At 40.7% G+C, this 16,689-nt stretch overlaps 1 protein-coding gene across 5 annotated transcripts in view; it reads right to left on the bottom strand.

Moving 5' to 3' along the window:
• Nucleotides 1–15,942, bottom strand: part of COMMD1 (copper metabolism domain containing 1) — a 97,691-nt gene extending 81,749 nt beyond the window's left edge. Inside the window, exon 1 of one of the 5 annotated variants that reach the window (XM_083369979.1) lies at nucleotides 15,621–15,942. In XM_083369979.1, coding sequence (XP_083226105.1) covers nucleotides 15,621–15,812 — 192 coding nt within the window. In that variant the 5' untranslated portion in view covers nucleotides 15,813–15,942. The remainder of the gene's footprint in view (nucleotides 1–15,620) is intronic. The other 4 variants (XM_083369981.1, XM_083369980.1, XM_083369982.1 and 1 more) reach the window with 4 other exon arrangements.
• Between the last annotated feature and the right edge of the window lie 747 nt (nucleotides 15,943–16,689).

Here is a 16,689-nt window from a genome sequence, read left to right as displayed (position 1 = left end):
AATACATAAAAATTAGATACAAAAATTAAAATTATTAAAACATGATTAAACAGTGCCCATAAATTAATACAAATTTAGAATTAAAATCATTTATAAAAATCCCACCCCGTCCCATCAGGCCAGGCCAGCTTGTTTAAAGAGATGGGTTTTAAGATCGCGCCGGAAGGAGCGGAGATCGGGCGCCATCCGGAGCTCAACCGGAAGATGGTTCCATAAATCCGGTGCACCCACAGAGAACGCTCTCCCCCTGGGGGCCACCAGTCGGCATTCTTTGACCGGTGGCACCCTGAGGAGGCCCTCTCTGTGGGAGCGTACTGGGCGGAGGGAAGTTGACGCCGGCTGCAGGTGCTCCCCAAGGTATTCTGGACCCATGCCATGAAGGGCTTTGTAGGTCATTACCAACACCTTGAACCTCACCCGGAAGACAACTGGCAACCAATGCAGCTCGCGGAGCAAAGGTGTGACATGGGAGTATCGGGAGACTCCCAGTACAACTCTCGCGGCTGCATTCTGTACCAGTTGGAGCCTCCGAGTGGTCTTCAAGGGTAGCCCCATGTAGAGAGCGTTGCAGTAATCAAGATGAGAGGTCACGAGCGCATGAGTGACCGTGCGTAAGGCATCCCGGTCTAGATAGGGCCGCAACTGGCGCACCAGGCGAACCTGGGCGAAGGCCCCCCTAGTCACAGCTACGATATGGTCTTCTAAGGAGAGTTGTGAATCTAGGAGGACTCCCAAGTTGCGAGCCCTATCTATAGGAGATAATGACTCACTCCCCATAATGAGGGGTGGGATATCCTGAATATACCGAGATGCCGGTACGCACAGCCACTCAGTCTTGTCAGGGTTGAGTCGAAGCCTGTTCCTCCCCATCCAGACCCGGACCGCCTCCAGGCACCGGGACATCACGTCGAGGGCATCACTGGGGTGGTTTGGGGTCGAAATGAAAAGTTGGGTATCATCAGCATACTGATGATACCCAACTCCAAAACCACGAATGATCTCACCCAGCGGTTTCATGTAGATGTTGAACAGGAGAGGCGAGAGGACCGACCCCTGAGGAACTCCACAAGCGAGAGGCCTCGCGGTCGACCTCTGCCCCCCTGCCAACACCGACTGCGAGCGTCCCAGGAGATAGGAGGAGAACCACTGAAGAACCGTGCCTCCCACTCCCAATCCCCTGAGACGCCGCAGCAGGATACCATGGTCGATGGTATCGAAAGCCGCTGAGAGGTCTAATAGGACTAGAACAGAGGAATATCCCCTGTCCCGAGCCCTCCAGAGATCATTCACCAGCGCAACCAATGCCGTCTCCGTGCTGTACCCGGGCCTGAAGCCCGATTGGTACGGGTCTAGATAATCCGCTTCATCCAGGACCAGAGGGAGATGATGCGCCACCACACTCTCAACAACCTTCGCAAGAAAGCGAAGGTTGAAGACCGGACGGAAGTTGTTCAAAACAGCCGGGTCCAAGGCAGGCTTCTTGAGGAGAGGTCTCACCACCGCCTCTTTCAAGGCGGCGGGAAAACTACCCTCACTCAAAGAGGCAGATATAACCGCCTGGAACCAGCCTCGTGTTCCCTCCCGGGCTGTATAAACCAGCCAGGAAGGGCACGGGTCCAATAAACATGTGGTGGAGCTCAGCCTCCCCATGATCCTGTCCACTTCCTCCGGAGTTACAGGATCAAACTCCTCCCAGGTGACATTGACAAGATCGCTCGTGTCCTGATCGTCCGATACTGCCCAGTCGGAGTCCAAACTGGTCCGAATCTGAGCGATTTTGTCCAACAGATGTTGACTAAATTCCTCGGCACGCCCCTGCAAGGGTTCCCCACTCACCTCCTGATTAAGGAGGGAGCGGGTCACCCTAAACAGGGCGGCCGGGCGATTATCTGCGGACGCGATGTGGGCAGCGAAGTAGTTAGATCTCGCTACCCTCATCGCTGCGAGATAAGACCTAATATGGGTTCTTAGTGGCAATCGGTCGGATTCAGATCGGCTGGACCTCCAAACGCTCTCTAGGCCCCGTCTCCGACGCTTCATCTCCCGGAGCTCCGCGGAGAACCATGGAGCCCATTGGGATCTGCGCCGGGTCAGGGGCCGCAAGGGTACAACTCGGTCAAGTGCCTCCGTGGCCGTCCTTTCCCAGGCTTCCACTAAGGCATCTGCCGAGCTGTGAGCTGAGGAGGCAGGTGGGGACCCCAGCGCTGCCTGAAACCTCTCAGGGTCCATTAAGCGCCTGGGGCGGAACCATCTAGTTGGCTCAACAACCCCACGGTGGGGAGTGGCAAAACGGAAGACCAGCCGCAGGAGATGATGATCGGTCCATGACAGGGGCATAACAATTGGAGAGCCCCCACCAAGATCATCTAACCACCGACCAGATAAAAAAACCAAGTCAAGGGTGTGGCCTCCCTCATGAGTCGGTCCATGAATTACCTGCGTCAGGTCCATGGCCATCATGGAAGCCATGAACTCCCGAGCTAACTCAGATGCTCCTCCCAGGGATGGTAGATTGAAATCTCCCAAAACCATAAGTTTGGGAAATTCAATCACCAGCCCTGAGAGGATATTGAGAAGCTCAGGCAGGGCTGCTGCTGCGCGACTAGGCGAAAGGTACGTACTTTGACAATAAGCAAAAGCTTCTGTGTTCCTTACCTAGGGAAAATTATACACTTTTTCAGCATTCCACTAGTAAAGCCTTTACAGATTGTTAAAAATCTGTTTTGCTTTCAACTCCAGGCTGCCAAACCTTTTATCTTTGGCGTCTAACTAGACATCTGTTTGGTTTTACAGACCTGTTCTTGGAACTAACTCTGTTTACAAAATACTTGAAAAAAAATGATCATCTGCGGTCTTCTCTGCATTTGTGTGGTTTTTTTTAAAAAATCATAGAATCATTTTTTTAAAGTTAAGCAGAAAGAGAATAGTTGAACCTCTATTTTTTTTCCTTTGTACTTTTACTAGTAAATACAAGGTGCTGAACATATCTCTTCATCCTGCGTGAAGCTTTTTTTACCATTTATTTCAACCAAGTGATTTGCAAGGCAACATGATTCACTTTGACAAAACAATGTGGTTAGCCTTGAGCTGCTTTGGAGCAATGCCATGGGGGAAGACTCCACTCCACTCAGCCTTCTTTTCCAGTGCTGGCTGGAGTTTTTTTTTTATTTTGAAAAACATATTAGACTTAGTCCCTAGGTTACAACGGATTGTCAATTACATGCTTCTGCTTTTTTTTGTAAGAATTTACATCAAGGCTTGTATCAGTCTGGTTTCAGAATTCCTCACTCATGTGATTAAAAATTCAGAAACTCAACTTTACTTATTAAATTGATATCCTGCCTTACATTCAGGAGGTCATTTTACGGAAAATGTAGACAATAGGATATTGCAACATGCAAGCTATAAGAGGTTTCAGTTATGCAAGAAACTAATCTTTTATTAGCAGAAGAGTTTGGAATATTTGTCCTTTAAATTTGTAATACTTTGCTTTCTTCATCTTCTTTGCACAGCCAAGCAGAGTAGTAACTGGTACACATCCAAATTAGTAAAAAATATTAAGCATTAACAAATCCTTTAAAGTAGAAATTGTTGTCCTATAATAGATCTGCATAATTTGCTGCTACAAGGATGAGGAGAAAACTACACTTTTTATCAATTTGTGGCAGAGTTTGACTATCCCTATAGATAGGGAGCCTATCATTTAAACAAGCAAGCCAACAATAATTTTTTTCTACCTCTTTCTTTACTTTCCTCCAACTGATAGTTTTGAACTCCCTTGGTTTCTAAATAAAATACAGCATGACAAAAAATGCAATAAAAATATCAATCAATGACCAGAGTCCGCAAAACCTCCAGGAGCTAATTTCTAGATCAGGTAGATGTTAATATTCCATTTAAGTACAAAAGAATTTGGCTTCATCTAAAAACAACCCCATATAATTCAAGTGATTATTAGGAGGAACGTTTCATACGCAGTAAGATAATACTTTACTCATTTAGCTTCTTACTTGGGAAGTGGCTCTATATTTTACCATGCTGTGAATTATATCAGCGTTTGCTTAAAAGAATTTTTAAGATTATGGCTTTTTAAACTAATGAGACTTGGATGAGCCTCTTCATTGGTTAAAAAGATTAAAAGAAATAAAATATTGTTTCTAAAATGAAAATACATTACAGGAATAAAAATAACAAATGAACCTTTCAAGTCATAAATAGTACCTTGCCTTTTTTAAAAAAAAGTTATAGGTAATCCTCATCTTACAACCATCCATTTAGTGACCCGTTCAAATTTAGAAAGGCGCTGAAAAAAGTGAATTTGAAAAACAGGTTTTACCAGAGTGACTCTAATTGAGTTCCTGAGGCTCAAAACTTAGCATCGATTTCTGAGCTGTGTGTACAAGAGTAAAAGTATGTTTAGCACTAAGTTACTATGAAAGTAACACTTTCCCCTAAATTCTATTTTCAAACTCATACTTTTTCCATTCTTCCCCAAATTGCTACAGTTGTATTTTAATCATCATGGTCACATTTGTTCATTCAGTATAAAAAGTGCACTATCAAATAAGATAATCAGAATACACATTTTAATGAAATCTGAATAAGCTGCTGTATTTATATATTTGAGGATTGAAATTGGAAAGAAAATCCATTAAACTCCATATATGTTTTCACTTGAGCCTGATAACACCTAATTTAAAGAAAGATACAGGATGCTACAATAATGGAATTGTCTTAATGATTTTATCCTAGCATAGAGAGAGGGGCTCAAAATAGGGGATGTTACTAATCCTCCTCTCCAATATGCATGAGGGCAAAACGTTAAATGTCCTTTTGTGTGGGAAGAAGTGAATGATAAATTAATACCGCAAAAGATTTGCTACAGAGGACCGTGAAATAATGACTTGAATTTTTGGTTCAAAGGCTCTGTGTTTGACCTTTACCATGGTTGACTCTGATACAAGCATTAGCAAGGACAATGTTGAAAGACTGCAATAAGTAATTTTAGACTACACTTTTCCCTCCAGGAGGTAAAGGTATTGACAAGTCTTGAGTAAATCAAGGATCCACCTCAAAAAAATTAGGTTTAGGCAATATATTAAGTAACAGATTCTCATGTTAGTCTCATATCAATACAGCCCAATTCCAACCGAGTATATATGTTTGGCACAAACTGAGGCATACAAATATAATTGTTATACATTTTAATTGAGTTGTTACTGAAAGTCCTTTTATCTCCGCAAGTGCAAAGTTGTGCTACGTACAGCAGGAGACTCAACAACATAGCTCTAAATAATTTGACTGCTGCAGGAAAAAAAAGTTACGCATTGAAAGTCTGCTTGACAGGAGGTGGTTAGCCCACTTATTGTTTCCAAAAAAGAACAGATTGAAAATAAATTTCTAGAGAGATAAAAATCTTAAATCTGTTCAATTTGAGTGCCACTGATTTTCCAGTTGTGAAAGCAGTTATGTTGCTTAGTAAACAAAACCACTTTTGTTTTCGAATAACTTCTACATTATGACAATACGTCGCTTGAACTCAGAGACTCCATCAAAAACTGGTCTGCCTTGTAAGAGAATGATGGCATCAAGGGGATATACAGTATATAAATAATATCTAAGGGGCTGCCACAAAGAAGAGGGAGTCAAGCTATTCTCCAAAGCACCTGAAAGCAGGACAAGAAGCAATGGATGGAAACTAGTCAAGGAGAGAAGCAACCTAGAACTAAGGAGAAACTTCCTGACAGTTAGAACAATTAACCAGTGGAACAACCTGCCTCCAGAATGCTGTGAATGCTCCAACACTGGAAGTTTTTAAGAAGAGACTGGACAGCCACTTGTCTGAAATGGTATAGGGTTTCCTGACTGAGCAGGGGGTTGGACTAGATGACCTCCAAGGTCCCTTCCAACTTACTACTACTACTACTACTATTATTATTATTATATTGTCCAACAGCAAAAGGTGGAACTCTGAGATTGCCTGCAGTTCAGAGTCAATATGAACCTCAAATAGCGGAGAGTGGAGAGGGCAACCATACAACCCTGCTGGGCTTCTTTTATAGTGAGAACAGGTGCAGAAATACCTCCTATGGCTGCATAGTTAGCTTTTATATAAGTGGTCTTAAGTGGTCTGATCATCAGTCACAGTAATCAGTAATCTACGAGAAAATAATCCTTTCCAAGTTCAGTTAGCAATTAGAGGGATGCTTGAGGCCTCAGTACCCTAAGCCTGTGGTGCCCAAATGATCAAATTTAGTGCACAACTTTAGCTTCTTTTGGAGAATCTAAGATAATGTGATGGATACGACTGGGAACAGACTGCTTCTGGAAGATCCATCTATAAAATCCTGTCCAAAGACTTCCCCAAACTCAGTTCGATTTCTTTTGATTATGTCACTTTACTGCATGACTTCCTGCACCTTCAGAAAGCTGTGCTCCACAATCCATGAACTATGCACTTTTGGAGACAGAATTACACTTTGGTGTTGCAATTTTAAACTTGCGGCATAGTGTGCAAGAAGCATCTTTATAGATTTTAGGAAATAATATTGTTTTTTTTAGTTTTCTGAACAAAATATATGTAAAATACTGATGAAATTAATATATCTGTACTGCTTTGGAAAGATGTACGTGAAAGACAAATATATATGTGAATTAGGAAAGGAACAAAGTAAAAATGAGAAACAGAAAGAAACCAGAACTGATTCTTTCAGGATGCAGTCACATGTTGTTTTGCTTCTCCTAATGCAAATATTACAGTTTAGAAGCACAAGCTGACAAAGTGCTAGAGAACTCCAAATGAATTGCAGAAACGATCAAGAGGCTGAAAACCACAAAGGGATTGTGCTGTTTGGCATTTTTATTTAGGGAAAAAAAATTATGCAAAGTGGAAAGTTCTTAAATTGAGAGATCTGTAGAAAGATTATGGTGGGTAAAATGCTTTTGTTCAACATTCATAATTTTCCAGATTCTCCTTAATGGTTATAGTATTGGATACTTTAAAACAGTTTTTCAAACTAAATAAGGAAGTTATGTATTTGGGTAAGGTCTGAGTAGATTTCTTTCTTGCTTTTATGTTTCTTTTAATTTCTGACTATTCTATTCCATTTTCTCTCCCACATGCTAGTCAGATTTTTCTTTCTCCTTCATTGATTTCTTTGGTTGTCCATTGAGTCTAATTTTATACACTAGTAGAAAGCTTGTATTTTATGAATAATTAATTGCCTGGATCTGGACTGGATCTGCAGAAAAATCACTTTAAAAAGAAAGGTCAAAGAAGAGAGCATCAAGAATGAGACAATGTCTGGGGCAAATATTACAAGATACCCTAACAAACTGTAGAATTAGGTAGTACTGTAATTTTACTTACTAAGAAATTTCACTCATACATAAACCATTTTGTCCATAGGAATAAGATAAATTCTACTAATGTTAGAAGTATTTCAGGTCTGTACTTCAACTGCAACATACAATCAGCTGTATATATTACCTTACCAACCTTTTTTAAAATAATTAACTTCTCCCTTAACAATCACATGCAGACAGATGTATGCATTCTTTTGATTCATGCATATTTATTTATTTATTTATTTATTTTTATATACCGCCCTATTCCCGAAGGTTTACAGGGCAAAGTTAAAAGACAAAATAAGAATTAAAATAGAATTAAAATAATATACATATATATAGACATTTGTACAGACTCCTTTATACTACTATCGTATGACTGCTTCTTATAATATCCTCAAAGTAGATTTTTATTTATAGTAAGGATGTGGGGAAAAAAATATGCAGGAATAATAATTGTCACCATTATTGCCAATTATCTGCAAACTTAAATGTTGTAGTATAAGATCCGACTTAAAAATCTTTGGAAATTTTTCATTTTATACAACATGAAATGCGTACAAAATTGTCTAACTTCATATTTTCTGTCTTGCCCACATAATAGATTATTTACTTCACACTCTATTTGCCTCATAAAGATCGCTTAATGCAATTATTTGGATCCTTCATTAATTTATATTTGGATATATTGCAGAAAAAAAGACTTTTCTTAACCCCAAGCTTTTGTATTATACAAATAGCAAGGCTGTAACTATGTTTCCTTTCTTGAAACAAGTCTTGTGACTGAAGATCGAAGTGCAAGATAAAAATCTGGTAATATACTTTGTACAAGATATTTCTTGCAATTTAAAGAAGGTTGTTGTATCATTTAATGTGCTACAGCCATTAGCAGAGAGGTCATATGCTAAATCACAGTGTATTAGCAGTGTCAGTAAATTTCAAATACCAGATTTGAAAAGGAGAACTGGAACGATAACATTAAACATGCAGCAATTTTTGCACCAAAGCTGGATATTGTATATTACATTGCCATCTAGAGGAAAAAAGTGAAATAACCCCAAATACTATTTTAAGTTAAAAAAAACCTACAGTACTTAACACTGAATCACACAACATAAGCATCCAAACTCACTATAAATTTATGTCTTTTTATATGAAATATTGCTTTGAAATTTAGAATAAGTTCCTCATTACATAAATATGATTTGTCAATAAACTGACTTATTCAATGAAACAGCCAGCAATCAAGTAGGAAAGGAAAACAATTATTTCTATGAATAACCTTATTTCTGTTTACACAAAGAATAAAGGGCAATCCAAAATTCAGAGGCACAGCTTCACCCATTATGGGAAGGCACAAATACCATCAGCTAGTTTGCTCCACATTTAAGGTGACAGACATTATCTATTATTTACATATAGGCAACCAGGTTGCATGCAAGTATATATAGGGTGTTATTTATGTTGTTGCTGTTAGCTGTGAAGTCGTGTCCGACCCATCACAACCCTATGGACAACGTTCCTCCAGGCCTTCCTGTCCTTTACTGTCTTCTGGAGTCCATTTAAGCTCATACCTACTGCTTCAGTGACTCCATCCAGCCACCTCATTAGAGCTTCCTCAGACAGCCATTTTGCTTTCTTGCATTTCTTTTTCTTTGGGATGGTTTTGGTTGCTACCTGTTGTACAATGTTGCGAACCTCCGTCCATAGTTCTTCAGGCACTCTGTCTATCAGATCTAATTCCTTAAATCTATTTGTCACCTCTACTGTATATTCAACAGGGATATGATTTAATTCATACCTGAGTGGCCTAGTGCTTTTCCCTACTTTCTTCAGTTTAAGCCTAAACTTTGCAATGAGAAGCTCATGGTCTGAGCCACAGTCAGCTCCTGGTCTTGTTTTTACTGACTGTATAGAGCTTCTCCATCTTTGGCTGCAGAGCATATAGTCAATCTGATTTCTGTGTTGACCGTCTGGTGATGTCCACGTGTAGAGCCGTCTCTTGGGTTGTTGGAAAAGAGTGTTTGCTATCACCATCGTATTCTCTTGACAAAATTCTATCAGCCTGTGCCCTGCTTCATTTTGTACTCCAAGGCCAAACTTGCCTGTTATTCCGGTTATCTTCTGGCTTCCTACTTTAGCATTCCAATCCCCCATGATGATAAGGATATCATTTTTTGGTGTTAGTTCTATAAGGTGCTGTAGGGCTTCATAGAACCGGTCAATTTCATCCTCTTCAGCACTGGTGGTTGGGGCACAGACTTGGACTACTGTGATATTGAATGGTTTGCCTTGGATTCGAACTGAGATCATTCTGTCATTTTGAGGATTGTATCCCAGTATTGCTTTTCCTACTCTTTTATTGACTATGAAGGCTACTCCATTTCTTCTGAGGGTTTCTTGCCCGCAGTAGTATACCTGATGGTCATCTGAATTAAATTCACCCATTCCTGTCCATTTTAGTTCGCTGATACCTAAGATGTTGATGTTCAGTCTTGTCATCTCTTGTTTGACCACGTCCAGCTTTCCTTGATTCATGGATCTTACATTCCAGGTTCCTATGGAGAAAAAATCTTTACAGCATCGGACTTTCCTTTCACCACCAGACACATCCACAGCTGAGCGTCCTTTCGGCTTTGGCCCAGTCGCTTCATTCTTTCTGGCGCTACTAGTACTAGCCCTCTGTTCTTCCCCAGTAGCATATTGGACGCCTTCCGACCTGAGGGGCTCATCTTCCAGCGTCATATCGTTTTGCCTTTTGGTATTGTCCATACGGTTTTCATGGCAAAGATACTGAAGTGGGTTGCCATTTCCTTCTCCAGCGGATCACATTTTGTCAGAACTCTCTGCTATGACCTTTCCGTCTTGGGTGGCCCTGCACGGCATAGCTCATAGCGTCATTGAATTACGCAAGCCCCTTCGCCACGACAAGGCAGTAATCCATGAAGGGGTTAAGAAAATTACAATGGATTAAAAATGTTTTGAATAAGAGTTAAAAGATTAGAGGACTAGATTTATTAAATGGAATATTTAAAGATTAAATATATTTTTAATTGTTAAAAAGAATGAAATTTTTTAGAAATAAATATGTATTAGCTTATAGGAAATAGGGATTTTAAGTAGTATACTATCCTTTTATTTTTCTTTCTTCTTATTCTTTCTTCTTTTAGCCTTATTTATTCCTTAAAAAGGTAAAAGTATAACGCCCAACTGAATGCAGAATTCCACAGAATAGCTAGAAGAGATAAGAATGCCTTCTTAAATGAACAGTGCAAAGAAATAGAAGAAAACAATAGAATAGGTAGGACCAGAGATCTTTTCAAGAAAATTGGAGAGATGAAGGGAACGTTTCATGCAAAAATGGCATGATAAAGGACCAAAATGGCAGGGACCTAACAGAGGCAGAAAAGATTAAGAAGAGGTGGAAAAATTACACAGAAGAACTATACAAGAATGAGCTTAACATACCTAATAATCACAATGAGGTGGTCACTGACCTCGAGCCAGACATCCCAGAATGTGAAGTGAAGTGGGCCTTAGAAAAACTGAGCAACAACAAAGCTAGTGGAGGTGACAGTATTCCAGTTGAGCTATTCAAAATCTTAAAAGACGATGCAGTAAAAGTGCTACTCAATTTGCCAGCAAATTTGGAAAACTCAACAGTGGCCACAGGATTGGAAAAGATCAGTTTACATTCCAATTCCAAAGGAAGGGAGTGCCAAAGAATGTTCAAACTATCGCACCATTGCACTCATTTCTCATGCTAGTAAAGTTATGCTTAAAATCCTACAAGCTAGACTCCAGCAGTATGTGGATCGAGAACTACCAGAAGTACAGGCAGGATTTCGAAGAGGCAGAGGAACTAGAGATCAAATTGCCAACATACACTGGATCATGGAGAAAGCTAGAGAGTTCCAGAAAAACATCTACTTCTGCTTCATTGACTATGCTAAAGCCTTTGATTGTGTGGATCATAACAAACTGTGGCAAGTTCTTAAAGAGATGGGTGTACCAGACCATCTTATTTGTCTCTTGAGAAACCTATATGTGGGCCAAGAACCAACAGTGAGAACTGGACACGGAACCACTGATTGGTTCAAAATTGGGAAAGGAGTCCGGCAAGGCTGTATACTGTTGCCCTGCCTATTTAACTTATATGCAGAGCACATCATGAGAAAGGCAGGGCTAGATGAATCAAAAGTTGGAATTAAGATTGCCGGAAGAAATATCAACAACCTAAGATACGCAGATGATACCACTCTAATGGCAGAAAGTAAAGAAGAACTAAAGAGCCTCTTGTTGCGGGTGAAGAAGGAGAGTGCAAAAGTTGGGTTGAAACTTAACATTAAGAAAACCAAGATCATGGCATCCGGCCCTCTCAATTCCTGGCAAATAGATGGGGAAGAAATGGAGGTAGTGACAGATTTTATTTTCCTGGGCTCCAAGATCACTGCAGATGGGGACTGTAGCCAAGAAATTAAAAGACGCTTGCTCCTGGGGAGGAAAGCCATGTCAAATCTAGACAGCACACTAAAAAGCAGAGACATCACCCTGTCAACAAAAGTGCGTATAGTCAAGGCGATGGTCTTCCCAGTTGCAATGTATGGCAGTGAAAGCTGGACCATAAGAAAGGCTGAGCGCCAAAGAATTGAAGCCTTTGAACTATGGTGCTGGAGAAGACTCCTGCAGGTCCCTTGGACTGCAAGATGATCAAACCGGTCAGTCCTAGAGGAGATCAACCCTGACTGTTCTTTAGAAGGCCAGATCCTGAAGCTAAAACTCAAATACTTTGACCACCTAATGAGAAGGAAGGACTCACTGGAGAAGAACCTAATACTGGGAAAGATTGAAGGCAAGAGAAGAAGGGGACGACAGAGAATGAGGTGGCTGGATGGAGTCACTGAAGCAGTAGGCGTGAGCTTAAATGGACTCCAGAAGATGGTAGAGGACAGGAAGGTCTGGAGGAACGTTGTCCATAGGGTCACAATGGGTCGGACACGACTTTGCAGCTAACAACAACAACAATTTTCTTAAAGTCAATCACCTTAAAATATCTAAAACATTTCCTTTATATAAGCCATTCCAACTCTTTTATCTTACTCATATCAGGAAATAAAATAAAAAGAAAGAAGAAAATACTATGTTACTTGAGGGGCTGTTACCTCTTAAAATAAAATTAATATCCAAAATCTTTCTATTTCTTTAACCATATTCGAACAGGTGTTTCTAACTATTCTCTCTGATAGGTCCCATTGTCTATTTTCTTAATTTTCACTTCAGCCTTTTTCTTTTGCCCAGTATATTTCTTAATCAATATGTTCTGCTGAATCAAAGAATCTTTCTATATTCTTGTGTTACTGTAAATATAAAAGGTAAGTCAAATACAATATCTTTGTTAAGAGGCATTTGCCCATTCATGTTTGTTGAAAATCTTTTTCTTTCTTTTTCTCTCTGCTTCTCTTATCATTTTTATCTCTTTAGTTTTAGTGTTTTTCCTGATATCTCTGCAGTCCATTTTGTCCAGTCTTTTTTCTTATCCTCAAATTTGTTTTGTGATGTTAAAGTATAACTTATCTTTTCCAAATCTAGTATTTTGTTTAAATTAGTTTCCACTTGGGTTAAATCATACTTGTTTTGTTAGGTTCCATCTTTAAATCTTTATCCTCAGATTTGTATTCAGTTGTCTGTTTTATCTGTTCCTTCTCTATTGTTTTCGGGGTTTTTTTTTTGTTGTAAAGTTAAATTTGAGATGAGTTGGTTTATATTTTCAAAGTAATTTCGGATTTCTTTGTGGTTTGAAATCGTTATTTGAATTAGTTGCAACATATCATATGTCTCCTCTTGAAAAGTATTTATTTTTTCTTGATAGATTCTTTCTATAAGTCTCTGATTTTCCACGATGACGAAGAATCCAAGTTTTATTTTCTCTGCAAATAGCTTTGGGGTCAGAGTTAAGTAGATACTTGCAATCCAGAAAGTTCAAAAAAGGTTTTTTTTTATTCCCTAAAGTTTATAAGTCTCACTTTGTCTGCAGCCCAGATTGTTTTCTTTTTTGTCACAGCTGTTCTCTGTTGTTAGAGCTTCGAAGGTCACAAGAAGTTAGTTTTTTTCCAGATTTTGCCAACTCCTGCATGAAAGCCATAGCAATTGTAGTCTTCATCCACCACTAGATGTCAGCACCAGTTTATTTTTCCAATTTTCAAAATGAACAAATTGCTTTTAAAATGAGAATCTTAACCATTCACTAATTTCAAACTTATCCAAATTTAGGTTTTATAGTCATTTCATTTCATTTCAATACATTTTGGTACTCTATAAAAGGTTTAATTTGCCGCTTCTGTTAGTAGAAGGGTGGGGCAAAAATCCCCCTCCTTTACTTTTGGAGGTTTTTTGCTTCTTGGGATTTTTTTTTCTTCAGGAAAATTGATAAGTAGGATTGAGAAAAATCGATGTTCTTACCCAGATTCAAACGCACTGTTTACAATCAGCTTAAAATAGTGCTTTTGATTTTGGTTGCTTGCAGCTTGGGCTAGACTCTGAAGTTAGGCTAGCCTTTCTCCTGTTGGTTTCTGGAAGGCTTCTCCTGGACAGATTGGGTCAACTGCCCTCTCTCTGTGGTCCCCGGGATTTCCTTCTTTGCTGCCTCTTCAGGGTGGCTTCTGGCCCATTTAGGGTCACTTAACAGGAAGAAACTCCACTGAAGGGCACGGAGCCCTGAACCTCTCGACTGCTGTGCTGCTGCCTGGACTGGAAGTCTGAAGACTATTCTAAACAGATGTAAACAACTCGCTAAATTTGGAAAAATAGTTTATTCAGGGCTAAAAGAACCTCATTCAAAACCAAATTCCCATCAGAAATTCCCTTTGTGCATGTTCAAAGTATTGCTTCCCATTCGTGAAGCAGAAAATGTTGAAACTTGACTCAGAAATTATATTTCAAATTCTAAGAAAAACTGCATGCATGTCAAATTTCAGCTTTGAGTTAGAAAAAGGATGTTAAAGGCTTTAAAATCCAAGATTGCACCAACTAAGGAATAAATGTAGGAAATTCTGGCAATTGAGATTGGTCAGTGCCAACATTGGAGATCAATGCATGGAAAGCAACTGCCATTTCTTCTTCTTTCTAAGAACAATGTGGCATGGAGAAATGACTTCAGTGCCCTTGAGTAGAAGAGAGATGGGTTAAATGGAGCAAATGACATTTTCTCCAGGCAGGTTGTGCCTTGGGCAGGATTGTAGAGACTTCTGATCAGACCTGAGCCAGCCCCAGTAAGGAAAAACCCTGCAGGGCCTCTCTGAATGTGGCAGGAGGAGGCCTGGCCTTGACAAACCCCAAACTGCACAGCTGTAGATAAATGAATAAACTGAAGAGAAGTGCAGATAAGTGAGAAGAGGCGGCAGTGGCTGTTTTGAGGAGAAAAAAACTATCTCTACTACCTTGACTGCATTTGGAGGATAACAGAGATTGACATTCAGGGATTTCTCCTTGCTGTCCTTTCCAGAAGAAAAATAAACCCAGAGACGACTTTTTTTCCCCTACAAGGGTGGGCACCCCCAATCTTGCGCTCTCTAGAAGTGTTTTATTTATTTTTATTTTAATCCCATTTATATCCCGCCCTTTTCTGAAGACTCAGGGCGGCTTACAATTTAAGCACAAACCAATGTGCTTAGCAATAGCCTTCATTCTATGTATATGCCTGCTTATTAGGGCTTTTGCCCCCCCCCCAGCGGCATTATTACAAAGTCAGCTTATTGCCCCCAACAATCTGGGTCCTCATTTTACCTACCTCGGAAGGATGGAAGGCTGAGTCAGCCTTGAGCCTGGTGGGATGCGAACCTGCACTAATTGCAGGCAGCTGGTGTTACTTAAGGAGGCATTAGCCCACTGCTCCACCAAGGCTCCTGGTGTTGCTACAGCTATCAGGATTTCCAACCTGTACCGCTTTATAGAAGTTTCCTCGGTGGTGCCGGGGGATTTGGGAAGACAATCTAGCCTGATCCTGCCTCTCATCCGAATCCGGGATTGCTGTGAGGATCGGATACCGCCTTTAGCCAGCTGTCCCTCTCTCTTGCCCCCCCCTTTGAAATGAAAGGAAAGTGTGCTTAATTCATGTGCTTTTGAAAAGTGCGGGCTTGGCAAAGATTTTATTGTGTGATTTCGTACTCAGCTGCCAGGCCAGCCTCGCTCGCCCTCTCCCCCCCTTTACTCCCCCCCCCCCCGCTTTGCACCGCTCTGCCCCACTCCGGCCAACTTGCCAGCCCCGCCTCCGTTACCTTGATGATTCCTTTCATTTTAGCCAGCAGAACTCCAAATTCCTGCGACGACGTGTCCGGGTAAAGCTGCTCCCGCAGCAGCTCTTCCGTGATCTCTGCGTTGCCGTAAAAGGTGGCCTGAGCGATACCATTTAGGAGCCCGAGTAAGGGCTTGGCAGGCTCAGGCAAGGGATGCTCCGCGGAAGCCGCCATCTTGTTTGAGAAGGCTCAACTGGACCTGGAAAAAGATTATAGAGGATGGGAGCCGGGCGGGGACAAAAACTGTGCCTTGGAACAGTTGCTCCCCCTTTTGGTGACGGGAATGGAAAGTTCAGTTTCTTGATCTCAGTTGCAAGGCATACAAGGTATGTCTTTCTAACCTAGAAGCGTGAAAGGTTGTTTTTTTTTTACACGCTTGCATGATATTAGTTATTAATCAAATTTATACAGGCGCTTATCTCCTCCTAAGGCAGGGGTCGGCAACCTCGGCTCTTTTATGACTCGTGGACTTCAACTCCCAGAATTCCTGAGCCAGCATAGCTGGCTCAGGAATTCTGGGAGTTGAAGTCCACGAGTCATAAAAGAGCCGAGGTTGCCGACCCCTGTCCTAAGGAAATACAGAGAACACTGTGACGCTCTTTGTTCTTGCCAGACAGACTCCACAAATACAGGCTTCTTGGTTTTCTTTCAAGTGTATTCCATAGCCTTGCTTTGTTTAGCAGACAGTCCATCACTGGTTCTTGAATACCATATAGCGAGCGGTAGCTCTACCAGTCTATATTTTTAATGCAGATTTACTTTGAAATCCCACTCATTTTATATTGGATAGTTTTCAAGAGAAAGAAAACAGAATAGCAGAATAAATGTGTGGATTTTCCCCCCTCTATTTTGTACGTTACAATTTGCAACGTTTCGCGGTCGTTAAATTGATGCTTCCAATTGTATTCCGCGCCAATAGAAGAGAATTCAGCATTCAGACTCTTGGGCAATTAAGATGCCTACATCTTATTCGCTGTTTGGTATTATTGTCCTACTTAAAATACTTCGGCTTCAGCCTCTGCAAGACATTTATGCATAGATGCCGAATTTA

Source organism: Vipera ursinii (assembly GCF_947247035.1).
Source record: "Vipera ursinii genome assembly, chromosome: 1".
Lineage (NCBI taxonomy): Eukaryota > Metazoa > Chordata > Lepidosauria > Squamata > Viperidae > Vipera > Vipera ursinii.
Note: the sequence above shows the minus strand (reverse complement) of the source record. Positions and strands in the feature narration are given on the sequence as shown.